At 37.1% G+C, this 18,954-nt stretch overlaps 1 protein-coding gene across 4 annotated transcripts in view; it reads left to right on the top strand.

Annotated features, from left to right (window-relative positions):
* Nucleotides 1-6,634: 6,634 nt before the first annotated feature.
* Nucleotides 6,635-18,954, top strand: part of fhod3a (formin homology 2 domain containing 3a) — an 81,887-nt gene continuing 69,567 nt past the window's right edge. For all 4 annotated transcript variants that reach the window (XM_030147806.1, XM_030147805.1, XM_030147804.1 and 1 more), the window contains exons 1-2: nt 6,635-7,208; nt 16,072-16,181. In XM_030147806.1, coding sequence (XP_030003666.1) covers nt 7,044-7,208; nt 16,072-16,181 — 275 coding nt within the window. In that variant the 5' untranslated portion in view covers nt 6,635-7,043. The remainder of the gene's footprint in view (nt 7,209-16,071; nt 16,182-18,954) is intronic.

Genomic DNA, 18,954 nt, shown 5'->3' with positions numbered 1-18,954 from the left:
CCACACTATCTGTATCTTAGCAACATCTGTTTTTTATTGAGTTATCATATTCCCATCTTAATTTCTGACTATATAGATAAATATTCCATGTTTTAAAGGTGTGATAAGCAACATTTGCCCATGTGCTTGTGTTACAGTCTGGGCTGGCATTGATTTGTGACAATTACAGTTCTTTCTAAACAAACAACTAAAATCCATGAAAGTAGTAGATTTTTGGCAAAAGGACTCATTGGGTTTTTTTTTTTTTCAGCAAAATATGTATCTTAAATTCTGAATCCATCAGTGAAACTTCAATTATCAGCTCATCTACAGCAGATAAGTACACAAACACACACACCCCTTCACTAGCATTAACAGACTCAATGGAGGAAATCACGAAATCAATAGATCAAAAACATCACATAGTTGGAGTCTTTATTGAGTTCAAAAAAAGTTTAGACACAATAAATCATGGCATATTATTCATTAAATAGAACATATGGCATCAGGGAACAGCACTGGACTGGCTAAAGATTTACTGAACTGACAGGAAACAGTTTGTGAAGATGGGTGATCACTGTTAAGGATGTTTGGGCATTACTTATGGCGTCCCCCAGGGATCAGGGTTGGGCCCAAAATTAAAGTGTCTAAAGTGTTGAAGCTGGTGTATTTGCTGATGACACCTTTTTTTTTTTAGTTCTGGCAGTGATTTGAAGGTCTTAATGCAAGATATAAAAACAGAAGTGAGTAAACTAAAGGTATGATTTGACAGAGATAAATTATGACTAAACCTGAACAAAACAGCGTTTATGCTCTTTGGGAACTCCAGAAATGAATTGCAAACAGGGATTCAGATGGATGGGGAAAACACTGAAAAAGCCAATGAAATCAAATTTCTCGGGATGACAACTGATAACCAAATCAGTTGGAAATTACATATCTAGCATGTACAAACCAAAGTATCAAGAAGCATCGGTGTGTTAAACAAAGCAAAGCAGATCCTGGGTCGTAAATAACTCCTTATTCTACACTGTTCACATGTTCTTCCAATACTGTGCAGAGGTTTGGGGTAATGACTATATCACCACAATACATCCACTAAGAATTTTGCAAAAAAGTATTATGGGTCATTCATGAGGCAGGTTACAGAGATCACACCAACCCATTATTCTTCCAGTCAAAATTGTTAAAATTGAAAGATCTCATAGAATTTCAGAGAACTCAGATATTTAAAGTGAAAACAAATTACTACCAGAGGATATATTCAGAAATTATTCATAGGAAGGGAAGGGGTTTATGAATTAAGAGGACAACTTAATTTTGAAACTTTAAAAGTGAGAACGACAAGGAAAAGTTTTTGTTTCAGTATATGGTGTAAAATTATTGAACAGATGGAAGGTGGAGCTCATAGAATGTCTAAACATCAGCCGGTTTAAAAATGGGTATTAAAGAGAAGGTTTATACATGGTACAAAATTGTAGAAGGTGTCTGAATCAAAATGTAATCGATGTAAGTTTTCATGTGTTCTTTGAAATCTGTTTTATTTCTAGGTTTATTTTGTTTGTTTTGTTGCGTTTTTGAAATAAATGGAAACTGAAACTGAAAACAGATGACCATTCATTTGTTCATTCCTTCATTCATTCATTATCTGAACCTGCTTTATCCTCACTAGGGTCATGGGGGTCGCTGTAGCCTATCCCAGCTCCTTACTTACTAAGTTTGTTACTTACAGATGATAATATTCAAGAGAAGTTCTGTCAGGTTGAAACATTAACCATAAGTACTGATGTATGTCATTCTCAGGTAAAGCATCACTAGAGCATTTTTAAAATGGCAAATGTAAAAACCAATGTGATTTTTGTTTTTTTTAAGTTTTGTCTGTAATCTTTTGGGGTGTTGTTTTTGTGTCCTATCTTATAAATGTTTATGGAAAATCACAGTATCACTGACAGTCCAAAATTAAGTGAAATGATGTTTTCTAGTTTTTTAATACAATGTTTTTTCTCTGTGCACCTTGGAAGTAGGTGGAGTTGTGCCAGACAATTCTACTTTAAAATGTATCAGTGGAAATTACAAAATTATGCAGTGGCTAGTAATGTAATGAAATGAAAGCCTATTGGCTCAGCAGCAAATCTATTTACCAGACACAAGCAATAGCTGGTGGGCTCAGACTGCTGCATGTGTGTCAAATGGGAATTTTAAAAACACACACACACAAAAAAAAAACATTTCATAAAGTTGTGTTTATTTTGGTAACATTAAAATTTGATGCTATGCCTTTTTTTATTCTGCAATTTCCTTAAAACATCTCATTTTCTTTCACTTTGGCACTTAGTAACATAACAATATGATAACATAAGTTTTCCACATGACATAATCCTCTGAGAGCCTAAAGAAGCTGCTGTATTCCATAGTAGCATTGATAAGATAAGATAAAGTAAGGTAAGATAAAGTAAGATAACATAGGATAGTTAACTTCCTCTCTGTTGAAAAGACCCAGAACGAATAAAACACAAAGGATATCGTACATTTACTTTGTTTTGTTAAATGTTATGAATACAAAATCTAAGATTTCTCGTGACTGAGTTTGTCCATGTGTTCAAGTCTGTTTTGTGAGTGGAGCTAGTATTGTATCAAACTCTGCTTTGCCATCAAGACATGGGTCATCTGTTATTTACTGACTTTAGATTACATTTCTAAAATAATGACTGCCTTGGTTTTCAACATCTATTATACTAGCCTTACTTCTATGTAGTGTATGCATCAGTTTTTCCACAAAAACCCTTATGGTTACTGTCTCTCTTCTGCTCTTCTACAGCAGCTACATTGTATAACGTATTAATGAATGTAGGTATTGGTAGTGTAAGCATGGCATCTTATGGCAATAAATCTTACATTTTACCTCCATTTCTTTAAGCCTGAACCATTAAATCCTTGACAGAAAATTCCACTTCTTTGAAACTGGAGCCTTTATTGGTCCTTCTGAACAACCAAAAAAAGTTTTTGAATTTTTTTTTTTTCAAATATCAATTTCCATGTATGAGTTTCAATTTTGTATCATATTTGATACATCAGGTCTCAATGCTTAAATATTATTTTTGAACAAACAAAAACATTATATAACACAAACATGTCTAAGAAATTGGTGATTCCTTTTCAAAATTGTCAAAGTTCTGCCTCCTTCCTCATTAATGACAATCTTGTAGTGTCATTGGAAAGGCCTCTGGTGAACAAATTCCTCCCCCCTGGTTGATTATCCATGTACTGCATGTATCCAATTGTATACATCAGGTTTTTCAGGACAAAAAAAATTACATTGATCATGTAGAGGGCTCCAAAACTCATGTATCAAATATGATACGTTTGGTGTTAAGGGTTAAACTGATAAACTATTGTACCATTAACCATCAGATGTTGATTGCCTAACTTTAAAATGAAAGTTAACTGGGAGGAAACTATGGTGTAAGCTTTGGTGTCAAATACTCCTTGATATAAAAGCTGTTACTGTGTTCTCACAGCCTCTTAAACGGCATATTGTCTGTTCAAACTCAGAAGTGACTGTAATTACATTGGTTGATAATGGTTGATAAGGTATAATAATGCAGCAGAACAGTAAAAGCCCGCAGATAAGAGAACCACAAGGAGAGCTTTTCAGGGCGTGTGAAGGAATCTTTGTACTTGTACTTTACTGCAGGCCATTAACTGTGTTTACTATTTACTAGCAGAACAATGACCTGGAAATGATGGATTTTTTTCCCCTGTCGACTAATAAGTGAAAAAAAAAAGTCTTCATCCGTCTAGTGGTAAAAGGGTTGATCATTGACTTAAGTGTATGTAATGATGATGATGCACAAAGTTCCAAATGGTACGGTCAAGGTATTAGTGTTTCCTTGTTCCACAGTGTAACAGTGTGTTAAGTAGTATCTGACACACAAGTACATACAGTCAGAGTAGAAGAGGATTGATTTGATACGTTTAGGATTTGGATTAGGTTGGTGTCCAGCGTGAACTTTAGATGAAAAGAGTCATCACATCATTTCATTAATGATTTACTGAAAGAGCACGTCATACTTCTAATAGTAAAGCTGGACTGTTAAGCTGTCTCTACAGTCACCTCAGGGCCATAAACTCATTAAAACAAGGAAATGAGTTAAAGCATGCTCATGATTTCATAAATATGGAAAGGAATTGCATGTTTTTCACTCCATCGCCTATAGGGGGCTAAGTAGTGGGAGTCACGTGTAAAAAGTCAACTTTTCATGAGCTCAGAAAAACAAACCAGTTTTCAGTGTTTTGTCCATGTATTTTCCAGCTGAACAAATAGGGTTTTAAAAAAGTTCATGTAGAAAGGAGGGTGATTTATACTTATCCCTCATCCTTCGGTTTAAATGAGGGCCATTCCACTGAATGGGTGCCATTTCCGTCCCCAGGACATTATATGTATAAATGTGCATGAAAATCAGCTCTAAAATACATTTTACTATTAAGCAAAGTGTCCTGCACATTGATCTAATTGCAAATTTCAAATATTTATTTGAAAACATTAATAAAAACTACCTAGAACACTGAAAAATAGCATTTGTTACCTATCTCCATTCTCTAATGCTACACTTTACCATGAAATATAATGATTAAAATACTTAAGAAATGTTTTTTTTTTTTTGCATTGTTGTGTGACTCCATATTCCATCTATGCGTTAAATACATTTTTTTCATGAGAAATCCATAATATTTTTGTGAAAATATACATTTTAGTCATGTCCCTGGGTTCTCACTCAGTCCTGTTACCCTAACATATTCTCCCCTCTGAAAAATTTGAAATATTCCACAAGTCTCATGTTCAGCAGGAAGTTACATCAGCTGGATTTTCTGGAGGCCGTGGGAAGATCAAAACTAAATTCTTTCTTTTTTTTTCTATATATTTGATGATATTGTAACTGTGACTGTGAAGGTTAATCTCAATGCTCAGTCCTGTTACCAAAATTATTTCTTAGATGTTATTTATGAATGTGCTCAGTGTCCTCATGCTATTACCATGAATGCCATGTGGCTGTATTTCATGAACTTGCTAATTCTGTGCTAAAAACTCATTCCTGTTACTTTCAGTCCTGTTACTCAAATAAAGAGTAACAGGACTGAGTAACAGTAACGGGAGTGAGTAGCATCCTCTGGTTTACTGATTTATTAGTGAATGTTACGCAATATAATACTATTCACTTGATTTTAAAGTTTTACAATTGAAATTATTATATTCATTTGGCTAGTTATGTTATAGTATATAGAGCAATCTGCATGTGTCTGTGCAACCTCTAAATATTAATTAATTTGCATAAAATTTGGACCAAAGTAATTTGGCCAGATATGGAACTAAATTCAAGGTTCTAATCCAGAGAATCTGAAAAAAAATTTTTTGGACCACCCTAACACACACACACACACGCACACACACACACACACACACACACACACACACACACACACACACACACACACACACATTCCTGTTACCCAATGTTCATTCCTGTTACTAAATAACTTTTTCTAAAAAATAAAGATAAACCACCGGATTTTTTCAATTATGTGTGGTCCATTCTTTGTCCAAGTATTTAATGAATTGAATCATAAAAATTTTGATAAATCTGAGGTTTGGGTCTCCTTTAAAATGAAAAAGTGACTTTGCAGTTTTAAGAAAATTACAACTTGTGTGCATATATAGTGATTTTTTTAGTCACAAATATTAATTATTTTAACATGTAACCAACCATTTCTTTAAAATAAACACTTTGTTGAGAGGAAAACAAAGGAATTAGTTGACAAGCTTTTAAGTGTGCTTTTTAAATGTCACATGAGTTTTGGTAACAGGACTGAGAAAAATGCAATCATGTTCTGCTTAAAAACCTTGTAAAAAATGAAATAAAGTTGCCTGAGATGGACCAATACACAGTTTGAATAGTTAAATATGTGTGTTATTAGATTCAGTGTTGAAAAAAGATTAAAAAATGAAGTTTAATTTGGAAGAGTTATAACAAGCAAATGGCACCCATTTGGTGGAATGGCCCATGAAGCCTTTCAGATACATTTATTATTGATCTCTATTTTCTTTCTTTCTTTTTTTTTTTTTTTCTATTTCTCTATGACCTTGTGGGAATAAGTTTTGTTGCATCTTTGAAGAAAGTGGAGTTGCATTTGCAGGTTTTGGTCACAAGAGGGCGGAATTGACTTAAACTACACTTCCATCAAAACTCAACAAATATTCCATAAATGCAGTGATAACCCTGTGTGCAGAGGTGTGTCAGTGTGCGGGTACAGGACAGTGGTCTTAGCTGAGTATTTTAATGTCAATGCATTAAGGTTGATCATTCTATTTTTATCAGAACAGTCTGACTGGTCCTGTGCACACTGCAGCCCTGTCTAAAAAGTTACTAAAGCTTACTACATTTAAGTACATTTTCTTCTGTTTTTTTTTTTTTTTAAATATATAATACTGATGTAATTACACTATAGTTTATTTATGCGTTTCTTAAACATGTTGCTCCGCAGGTCATTCCCATAAAGGAATCCTCTCCTAAGCCGGGGACAGTGATTTGAAGGGAGGGGGAGGAGGGAGAGATGAGGCAGAAGGGAAAATAGATATGGGGGGTGGATTTACTGGGACTCAGACAGACAGCAGAGCGGCTGTCCCAAGCTGCGCTGATCCCTCACTCTCCGGCTCCAAGCTGGAGTCCTCCTGCTGCCACCTGCCTCTGCCACAATAACAGCCCAAAGCTCCGGCCGAGCCAAAGCACAGCAAAGGAGGCGAGGACACACACCGACCCGGTTCTTGTGCCATCTCTCTCGGCATCTACCGAACCCCCCTCTCTGCCTGCCTTCCCCCCTCTCCTCCTCCTCCTCCTCCTCCTCCTCCTCCCTCTGTCCTGCGGGAGGACCGGCTGCGCACTGTGCGCACTTGGCGACCCGGGTTTGTTGTCGTTACCAGGACAGGAGCGCACAGCGACGGCGGCACCACCCGCTGCCCCATTGAACCGGGCTGCCACCCTCAACGGAGCCACTTGCATGGATGAGCCATGGCCACGTTTGTCTGCAGGGTTCAGTTTTTAGATGATACCGATCCGTTCAACAGCACTAACTTCCCAGAGCCGACCAGACCACCACTGTACACCTTTAGGGAGGACATCCCCCTCATCAACCAGTTAGCAGGCGTCCACCGGCTGCTCAAAGCCCCACACAAGGTAGGATTACCTATGGTAAACAACCAGCCATGGAATTAACTCAACTCTGAGGAACATAACTATGTAGTCTGATGTAGAGAACACTACATGAAAAAGTGAAAAACAATTCTAAACTGAAATAATGTGTTTTTTGATTTTTTTTTAATGCTTCTTGAGGTTTAGAGTCCGAACAGATTCCCATGAGCGCACGAATGTAAATCAGGAGCGCACAAGGTTATTTTGCAACCTTTGAGGCTGCTGTTTTTTACATCAAGCCAACTGCAAATAAACTTCCACAGCCACCATTCACATGCTATTTTGAGAACACATGGAAGCCCAAACGATTGGCTCTGCGGCCCCAGGAATGCAACAAGGTTGCAAATGTTTGCCTGAAATCCCACAGTGGCACCAAACATGCCGAGTCACTTGTTTGAGATTGAGTAATAATGATGCACCTGGTTAGATAAAGGTTAAATAGGTAAATGAATAAATCAGATTAATCTCAGTTTGGTATGGATGGGTGACAAATGAAAAGAAAAGCCTGCTGTTTCCTCTTTTAGGATGATGATGTCTCAATCCATAGGTCACTGAAATGAGTGTGAACATGGTGTATCCTATGGTCTGGATTGTCACAACTGAACACATAAGGGATATTTTGGACAATCATCAAAACACCAAACGGGTGAATATGTTTTTGGAAGAGTTGTGTTCATCCTTTCAGTGGAGTTCAATACCAAAGTGCACTGAGGCTGTTCAACCTGTATATTTCATTAGATTTTTTATTTTTATTTCATCTCTAACTTTGATTTTAGGTAGTGCTATGAGTGCCTAAGGAGTCCATTCTGAGTGAATGAATGCATGCCATTTATTAACCCGATATTTATAAAAGATCTCATTATGCAAAGCTATTTTTATTGAGAAAAAACAATATATGGTTTATTGTAGTTTTTACATTGGCTAGTTTTTGTGTTGGCCTTTATCTCAGTTTACAAAATTGTTATTTTTTCAACTCAAATTTTAGCTTCAGTCTTTTTCTTCAGTAAAGCTAATCATGTCAATTTAATGTAGAGTCTGTGTTGTGTAGAGAACCTGTTTGTGGATGTTGGCTGGTTACATTTTAAGAGAATGTGGCTAATGTTGCTGCTGTAGAGGAGCATAAGAGAGAAATGTTAGTTGTTAGATTAACAGTCATGATGTCAAATTAAGTAAAAAATGAATACATACAGACCTTATTCTAACTTTATTTTAGCAGATATGGATCAAAAGGTATCTGTATCTGGCTGCAGAACATGATGGATTCCTGACTAGCTTAAGGGATCCCTGAAGGACAGTGTAACCTCTCTGCTTCCTGTTGAGGTGGTACTGAAATCAAAACACAGCTGTTTGAGAGTCTGACGTTCCATTTATCATATAGAGTTCATGAAATTGAGGCCATTTTTGCTGTATTTTTGGACTCTGTTTGCATGTCATAGTGACAGGTGCAACCAGCAACAGAATATCCTGCCTTGCTGACTCATTCATGTAGTCATATGGCTCCTGATCCCACTGTGGGAGGTCAAATTAGTGTTAAGTGTCAATTACAATGAGTGTGTCAATAAGAGAATGTGTGCAGAAATTAGACGTAAAGACTGATTTGGTTTAGTGTATTTTTCAGCCAGTCTTGGCGTTATAGGAACAATGTTGAAAACTGTAGCACATTCCTCACAGACAAGGTTTGACTCAAACGTACAAACACATGAACACACCCACAGAGGCTAGACAACAGCACTGTCACCTGTATTTTCATCACTCATGATGCTGTACAACCTGAAAACATACGATAAAGTGGTTTTAAAGAATCAGGTTAGACAGAGATAGGAGATTCGTACTGTGCTGGCACATATTCCTGACAGCAAACCAGCGTTCAACAGCGGTGGTTTTCCAGACCAGTAGATCTTTTGCTGCCCCATCTTTAAAAGCCACAAAACAAATGAAAAATGGTCTGCAGAAAAGAAAAGCTTATGATTACAACCTATACATGGACACATGGCACAGCCCGTATTCGTGTTTTTCAATTTTGTGCACATCAGGATGAATCTGTGCGTAATAGCAACTGCCTATTGCTTTTAGATTATAGGGAGGACACTGTACTTTGGAAAATTTGCCCGTCACACTGGCCATCTGTAAAAACTGATGCTTGAATGTCATTATAATATTTGAGAATGTCAAAGCTGCTCAGTTTTGACTATTTACTTAGCTGAGTGTTTTGAGCTTTATTCAAACAGACTTTCTTTTGTTTTAACCTTCTCCGCTCAGACAAACCCATTTCTACTGTATGATTATATTATGATGGTAGAGCGCCGTGTATGGCTGGCTGGGCTACATGTAAAGTATAGGTCACTGGTCCCAGAATTCCTGTGGCCGGGTCCTGGATCCCTGCGACACTTTGTTCTACTCACTCTGGTCGCTGTGGTTTTCCTGACCTCTTCCTCCAGCTCCTGTTCCACCTCTCTGACCATGCACCAGTTTGTACACTCAAACACACATAAACAGACACAAGGTTAGACAGACTTGCCAGAGCTAAATCAGTGTCTCATTGTGTACTTGAGACTTTTTGTCACCCACACTGACACTGATGCATGAAAAAAGTTAGCTTTTATTGCTCCCAGACAGCCCTACCTGAATGCAGTTAACCCAATTGCTTTGTTTAAAAGCTGTAGGGGGGAAATGCTGGAATTTGAGAATGCTCATCTACTTTCTGCAGTCCAAATCAAAAGACTTAAAGGAGTGATATATTGCTTTTTCTACATGGAATTATGCATTTTAAAAAATTTCCCTGTGTTCTACATAAACTGTAAATGCTATGCTTGGGTCTGAATTCTTCATTAATTCAACTCCACAGGTCCATCTTCAACCCTATTTCTGAGTAATGACACCAGAAAGGTCGTTTTGAGCACTGGCCCTTTAAATGCAAATGCCCCATCTCCTCCAGCCGCTTGTGTTCATTAATACAGCCAACAATTGAACATTTTAGGTCATCGATTTGAAGTTTGTACATATTTTCAGTATGGACTATAACTGCTACTGACAAGCAATTGTGTCGTACTTGGAGAAATGTTCATCTGAAGTCTTGACCTTATATGTGCAAATGTCGTGACGTAACTACTTATAGACATAACAAATTAAGTAGGAATTAAAACAGGTTGTAGAAATCCACTAGACTTTTTGCCAAAATTAATATAAAGATAGCTTTGCAGCACCTGGAGGGTTCAAATTCTAACTTTTTGAACTATTAGGGTCCAAATACACAAATAAATGCACAAAAGACTAAGACAAGTCTGTTTAGTAAAATATGACCCCTTTAATATAAATATACTGTAGATGCACCTGACTTTCTTTCAAGGCATTATGGAGTCACATCCAGGTCAAGGCTGACAGAATCTGATCAGTGATTGGTTATTACAGCTGTCAATCACATTGTTAGCCCTCCTACCTATCTGAAAATGCCTGAGATTTGATGACATTCAGGCATCACAGGGTGGAATTTTGACCAGAATGAAAACACAAGCAAGGAGTATGTAGACATCTTATGTCCTCTCAGACCACATGAATTACAATTTGCTGAAAGGTCATCATGGAATTTTTGCCCAGTGACATTAAAAAATATTAAGCAAAGAAACAATGAAATGAAAAGAGTGACATTGAAAATTATCAAGCAAAGAAAAAAGGAAAAAGAAACATGCAAATACAGCCAAATTTTTGGTGATTTCCAATTAAAATTAATATTTTACGTATTAAAATATCATAACCTTTTGAAAATTCTGGTGATTACAAGCAAAATATTAATTATGAATATTCACGCAATCTCACTCACAATCTTCTTTCCCTGCTGAGATATTTTTGTTACCGGTTAAATGTACAACATGAGATTTTTTGTTTTTATTAAAACATCCAAACACGAATAGGCCTCTGAGTTAAATTTGCTTGACTTGTGTACTACACCATATCAAATATTTTCAACAATCTTTGAATTTACAACAGTCTGTGTTTGATTTGTCATATCCCGTTAACTGAGTTTATTAGCACTTCTGATTACTTGCTGCTTTGTCGCTACAGTGAAATGATTTAATGTGAATGTGTCACTAAACATATGAGCTATTTTATTTGGTTATTTTCATTGAATGGGTAAGATAAGTCACTCAGTGGATGTGTTCAGTCTTGAAATTCTGATGATTGTTAAAAACTTTTATAATGTTATTTATTTTGAATTAGCATTAAAACCAAGCAACAAAAGGATTATATATAAGAAAGTCCAAATTTGAAAAGGAGCGGGATGAAGTTTAACTTACAATCTCCCGCCCCCTTACCCCATTCTTCAACATACCCTAAATTCCTATGTCAGCTCCCATAAGTAACTCAAAAATCTTACACATATCAGACTAAATTCTAACTAAGCACAAAACACAAAATTGCTGTACATATCAAGACTGACCCTTTTGCAGCAGTGTTTCATATTAAAGTAAACTCTGTCCTTTTCATAGCAATAATAGTGCACATATCAAAAACAAAAATAAACTCTGTCCTTTTCATGACAATATTACACATATCAAAAACAAAAGTAAACTATCCATTCCATAACAATAATGCACAAAAATAAACTGTCCATTTCTTAGCAGTAATAAACTTATCAAAAGTAAACTGATTATTATAATATTAGCTCACTTCTTGAGATTAGTTTTTTGCAGTGTAAGAGGTGATTGTTTTTTATTTAATTTTATATATAATACATATGAGATCCTCAAAAATGATATATCACAAGCTCAGTCCGTCAGTTCTTCCTTAGCTTCTATCAGCTACACATCCCCCCCCCCCCCCCCCAAAAAAAAAAAAAAAATCAGTTCCTTTAAAAAAGCAACAAAGCAAAGATTTCACAACTCAGCATTTATTTTATTTACCGAGGGGTTCCCATTAAAGCCGCATTTAAAGATTTAATAGCTGTGTTGAACACGCCCTCCCCTCTCTTCAAAGTGCCTCATCCTTCTGCCACTCTAATTTTACAAAACTTCTTAAAAACTCAAAGTTACGTAAGGCCATCGTTAACAGTCAACCCACCATGATCGCCAGCAGGCTCTATGTTGTTTTAACGTGGAAGTAATTACTCCCCTACCCCTGTTTTTTTCTATGCTTCACTCTGCTTGGAGAATTTGATTAAATGAGTGTAAAGTATACTAGCCACTAAGTGTTTCCCTGGCCCCCAAACTGAAACCTCGAGTGTGAAGTGCATGTGGTTCCTTCAGCAGCAGCGTCTTTACCAGTCCAACATGATGTATTTTGTTATGTTGATACTCTGGTTACTAAATGAAGTGTTTTAGGAAAGAGACACCCTTTGGAGAGTGTGGCGTTAACATATTGGGTTACAAAGGGTCCAGGGGTCACTTCTCGCCATCCAAGCAGTATTTATGCGATTGAGTAATGTGTGTAGATAAAGCTACAATAATAAAATAAAGCAGGGATGTGTTAAACATAATGAATAAGTCATGAAAGGAGCACTTGATTTCTAAATTGTAGCCCATATTGGTGAGATTTAAGGAAAGGTGCTGAATAATGTGAACAGATTGGCCATAACAGCTGCTTTGGGCTTATTTCTATGTGAAAACTGGGGTACTGGGACAGGATGTGATTAAACCCACCTACTGCGTCCACAGCCCCTCCACTTGATCAATCCCTGAGATGAGATTTACTAAATCTTGCCTGGTGTTTTGACATGAAAAGTTTTAATATGACTAGAATTAAATAGGGTTGCTGTAGTACTGTAGATGAATAACCCTTGGAAAAAAAATAAAAAAGCTTCCCTTAACGTCTACTCACACTCAACATGATTCATTTGGTCTGATAAATATTAATTTGCTTTTTGGATTAGCTGTGTAGTGCTCTGGGATTAGAGTCCGAAAGGCACCTTGTTTGTTTATATCCCATAATGCATTGGTCTGGATCCCAATCAAATAACCTCAAGTAGCTTCTGACTTAAAGTCTGTTTATTTGGACATAAACTGAATGTTTCCACTAGTAATTACGTTAATGTGTCTGTTGTTATACTTTTCATACAAACCACTTATCATTAGCTGTTTTAATATTCTATTTATGTTAGTATATATTGGACGGCATGTTTTCAGTGCTGTTACTTTAGCTTTTTTGGCCTATACATTCACTAACCTACTCTGAATTTTTTTTTTTTGCGATTGAATTTTTATTTTAATTTTCATTCCCACTTAACAAATAAAGTCCAACAGAGGTATTTCAAGTTATACAATATTACTAGGATGGATTCTCAGAGCAAAAACACCAACAGTGAGCCGACGATATAAGAGTGTGTCATGGGATACCAAAGAATATAGTGATACCTATTCTGAATTGTATTTTTTATGCTCACTTACAATTGTAACACAATATTTGTAGTATTCCATCTGTTACTTTTAGTTAGTTATATGAAACATGCTTTACAATTACCTAATTATTATAGTTTTTATGTAGGATTAAGTTTTCAACTGACTGATGTCACTGTTATCTCACTACTTATTGCACATGTACTAAAGATCAGCATAGCATTTGATTTCCTTCATAAATTTAAATAGATTTATATGATAGTCCTTCTCCTTCAGAAGTACAGTAGGCCTAATGTCAGGCAACTGAAGGAACACCCCCAAGGGTCCACACACCCTAGTTTGGAAGCCCTGCCATCTCATGGAATTATTGACAATCTAAGATAGTTTGAGTAATTAGGTAAAATATCTGCAACATAGATAAGTATCAGCTTCTTAGATTAGCCCTGGTAACATTTCGGCCTTGGCTTTGGCCCCTTCAACTCTCCAGCTCTCGTGGACACACCCACCCATGAGCTCCTGTGTGCATGCTGTCTCAGAGCAGAGTAAATTTAGCAAGGTTATATTTATGCTGTGAGTCCATCCGACAGTCCGTCTCTCTGTTACCAAGTGAGAGGAGGGAAAGACAGGGAGCAGCAGCGGGTCTTGTGATCTGCAGTCATCGCTGGTCAGAAAGTGTCGTCATGTTCATTTGTCGACCGGACGGCCAAGGGGGGCGTTTGGAAGTCCACCAGAGGCCAGTCTGGGTTAAACCCACACTGATACTGTACAATGCTAAATGCTAATTCAACTCATGACTGTGATCTCATTCGCCTGTTCTTCCATCAGCAGCATTAACAATAGGTTTCAAAGCTGCAGGCTGATTACAACAATGATGTATGTTACTTTTTATGAGCCATAGAGGATGGCTTCTTGCACCTGCTATCAACTTGTGACTACTCATAAACATCAGTACCAGTGCTGTGCAGATATATTACTCTGCACCTGGTCTAGACTCAGCAGGGTTTCTCATTACACAGGATAGTGGGTCAATTCTGACGTAGGCTGCTCTTACCAATCGCAGATGGCGCAACCAACGGTGTGTTGTCGAGACATTACAACAGAGCTCAGTCCCTAATGCACAGTATATATGACTATGCAAAATGTTATCTTTCACAAAATAAGAGCTGAGGGTGTGAAAAAGTGTGATTCAGAGTTGAAGAATCGACCCTTTTCTCACAGATGGATGTGAGTTTCACCTTGAAAAAGTATGTTAACATGCGGCTAAAATGTACAATATGGTGTCACAACATTAACACTAAAATTGTCAGCATGTCCTACCATTAAGTATTGACTTCAGACTTTTTAGAGCCTGTAGAACATGCCCTCATGTTCTATAAATCAAGATTTGAATGATTTTTCAAACATAATGATACAAAGGAAGTCAGTTTGACCTGAAACTTTTTGTTTTCTACGTATGAATCAATGAATCAAATAATGAGAACACACAATAGATCTACAATGAGAGCAGTAATTGACCAACCTAGCCACCTCGTTTAGGATTTTTTTTTTTTTTTTTTTACAGATAATGTGATGCGGCTAGCTACACAGAGTAATTGTTTCATACAGCACATTTGTTGACAGCTCCAGAAGCCTGTTTATCACCTGTTTAATGGTAGCAACATTCACATACTTTGAGTTGGTTCTCATGTCTCTGACTCTGATGGCTGTTCAGTCAGTCTAACTGGAACTTTATGTGCATTTTTCAGATACACAACTTCTACTCTCCATCCTCTATTTTTGTTCCATCCCATAAAAAAGGGGGACAGAATTATGTTAGTGAAAGCAGAGTTTTATAACATCTTCATCCTCTGTGGTTGTAATGTCCATTTACTTCCTCCACAAACTGAGTCTCTGATGCAAAAACATAACCTCTCACATATTAGTTTTATATACAACAGTGGTATATGAGTACAGGATTAAACATTTTGTATGATTCTCACAGATCTTTTAATACACATAAATCAAATCCCTTCGTCTCTCTCATGTCCTCTGGTTTTGGTGACATGTTTTGCAACCGTTATTTCATGTAGTTAATTCTTTTAACAGTGCTGTTGAAAGCAAAGCCACACTGCATTTAGATCGGCCCCCTTTCATGGATCATTGTACCTCCCATAAACCAGCATTATTTTACTGGCTCAAGTGGCTTTAACAACAGGGTGTGAAACGCGTGCAAGGACAAAGTGAGGAAACCTTTAAAAAGTGGGCTCAGGGACCAGTGTCATTCCTGTGGGTTGCTCATGTACGCACATCACACCAAGGCCAGGGAAATTTCACATGCCATGCCTATGCGTCTAAATGCTCAATCATATTTTCCATCCCTATTTGAGGTATAAATGTCAATTTTAAGCTGATGACCACTTTTGCGTTAGTCGTTTCACCCCAGTTTTGTTCACTATCCAGCTGGATTTAAATTACTGATGCGCATGAACCTCTGTTTCATTCATTAAGTGTCTAGTGTTAAAAAGATTTCCTTTTCTTCACAGCTTGATGACTGTGCACTCCAGCTCTCACACAATGGCACCTATCTGGATCTGGAGTCCTCTCTGGCCGAGCAAAGGGATGAACTGGAGGGTTTTCAGCAGGATGACACAGGGTAAGACTGACTCACATTTATACCAGATTCTCACACACACTCTCACTCTTCGCTGTCAAAACATTCTTAACCATGTGAGACAAAGTGATGAGCCCTGTGCCCTCTTTATCCATCACACACACATTTCACATTTCAAGCATGATTCGATTCTTGTAAAATGGGAGGAATCACAAGCTGCTGGATACAGAGTTCTTGGAAGCAAAAGTTCATGGAAAGTATGAATCGCTCTGGAAAGCAGGACCGATATACCCTCCCTTCCACAGCTCTAGCTCTTCTGTTACTGTTTTTATAGTGTATGCTTTTTTGTGTTCACAAGTTAACAAGTCACAAACTGTTGCTTGTTGTAGGAAGCAACATGGAAGTTGAAGCTGATTATTGGTTGACATTTTAATTCTGTCATGTCCTGGCATCAGTCCTGATCCTTAGTTTTGGACAATAGAGATGGAAAAAGGGAATCTTTCTTTCACAAGAGCCTATGTTTTCCCACGGGGCCCAAAGAGCATCAGAGATAGCCTATCTTGACCCATCTTGTTTTTAAACTAGAGCCTCTAGCAGAATCGATAACCACACACGGTAAGAGATGCCAGAATTACTTATGTTAATGTGCATCAGTTGAATTTATTTATTTATTTATTCATGTAAACATATTTTGTTTTCTAACATAAAGAAATACAGTGCAATAACACAGCAAAACTAAGTCACACTTTTATGTTATTGTTACTTAATTGAAGTTAGCATTAGTTAGCTAAACATGTTATGGCTAACTGCTCCAGTTGTACTGAAGCTAAGATAGTTAGCCTTGGAGCATATTTCTCTTGTTATGGCTAAATAGCCAAATATTTATGTTCATTGTAAAAATATGGTTTTCTAATATAAGAAAAAAGTGCTGTGCAACCATTTCAAAAGAATAAGGTACAAACCAACATGGGTGATAACATACTTTTTTATGTACTGAATGTGAAGTTAGCAATTGTTAGCTAAATGCGCTATGGCTAGCTGCACCAGCTATATCTATCTTAATCATTTACTCAAGTTAGCATAGCAGCAGATTATATTTTTCATTTGTCAAATAGCTAAATATTTAGTCAGGTGTTCAATGTTAAATATCATTTTTTAATATAAGATAAGTGCAATTGCAAGCAAACACTGATGATATAATACCTTTTAATGTTCTTACATAACTGCTATGACTAGCTCCACCAGCTCTCTAAGCTAGCTTGTGTAGTTAGCCTAGCAGAATATTTTTTTTTATCTATTCTTGTGAATAAATAGTCAGCAAGCTTGATACATGGACAAATAGGTATTCAGTTGAAGTAGTAGATCAGAAATTAACTCAACATGGTATCTTCATAAACAGTTTTGACCAATATTCTGCAATTAGTTGCCCAAGTGTTGCAGCTTTAGGTAGTGTAAAATAGATATGGGTTAACAGACATGCAATGAGTAAATGTTATCACTGGTAAAATTATATGTTCCTATTTACAAAACCATACAGAAAATGTAATGCAATTGACAGCCCTGTTGAGATGGCTGAGCTCTTGGATCTCTGTTGTTGCCTCCGACATGGACATTGTATTACCTGAAAGCCTTTTATATAAACAAAGCATTGTGACATAGAGCTCTGAGAATCACACTGAGGCGGCAGCTGTTGATGTACTATATGTAAATCAATGTGTGACTGTGTTGTAGTTTTGGCAGAGAGTTGTGGTATGTTGATCTGTCTGGGGACAGGGTAAGTAGAGTGATGGCAATTGAAGGTTCACAGAGCCTGGGTTGCCATGTATACATTTATTTGTTTGTCTGGGCTTTGTGTGGGTCTTGTCCTTTGCAAGCCATGTGACAGATGATGGACAGGTAAATAAAGGTGTGTGTGTTTCTAAAGTGGCTGAGATGTTGGGGAACTGGTTAGATTGGACCATCCTGTCTGTCATCCTATGAAACAGAGGTATCTACAGAGAGTCGGAAATGAATCACACAATGGGCTGGGTTTGATCTGTTCTTGGAAAAATATCACAAAGGATGAGGACAGAATCATGCCTCTATGTAGGTCTGTCCTCCCTCTCTTAGATGAATGTTGTTTAAACACTGTTATCTCATCTTACACCATATCAACTACTTATGTATGGATGACATCTATTAGAGAGTGTTTAACATTTGTCATGTCTAGCGTTGAAGTTACAAATTATAACCAACTGAATATCAATCTGCAAAGGCCCTGCCACAGCCAGTGTTTTAGGTTAACAGGATAATAACTTTAGTTCCCACTTAATCTTTGTAGGTGATGGTAATGGACCTTTGAAGTCCATGGTGAGCCCTTGTAGAGAAATAGCAGCACATGATGGACTCAAGGTAATAAAAATATAATACTTATTTTAATTTGATTATATGCATCCATCCATCTTCTGAACCCCTTTATCCCCGAGAGGGACGCGGGGGGTGCTGGAGCCTATCCCAGCTACCTATGGGCGAAGGCGGGGTTCACCCTGGACGTGTCACCAGTTCATCACAGGGCTGATTATACACTTATGAAAACATAATATTTAATTATATATTCTATTTTGTATTTAGATCAGCCTAAAGTCCCCCTAAATCTTTCACACTGGACTCCTGAAGAGGGACCCACTTAAACATGTTTTCAAGCTGTGAATTAAAAAATATGATGTTAATCTGATGTAACAGTGCAGGTGTTACTGACATTTCTCACCAGTTTTATGACAATAGACATTACATGGGTTAATAATGCCATAACATACTATCTACTGTTTTAAAGAAT

Source organism: Sphaeramia orbicularis, chromosome 11 (assembly GCF_902148855.1).
Source record: "Sphaeramia orbicularis chromosome 11, fSphaOr1.1, whole genome shotgun sequence".
Taxonomy (NCBI): domain Eukaryota; kingdom Metazoa; phylum Chordata; class Actinopteri; order Kurtiformes; family Apogonidae; genus Sphaeramia; species Sphaeramia orbicularis.
The sequence above is the reverse complement of the archived record's forward strand: the minus strand, read 5'-3'. Positions and strand labels throughout refer to the sequence as shown.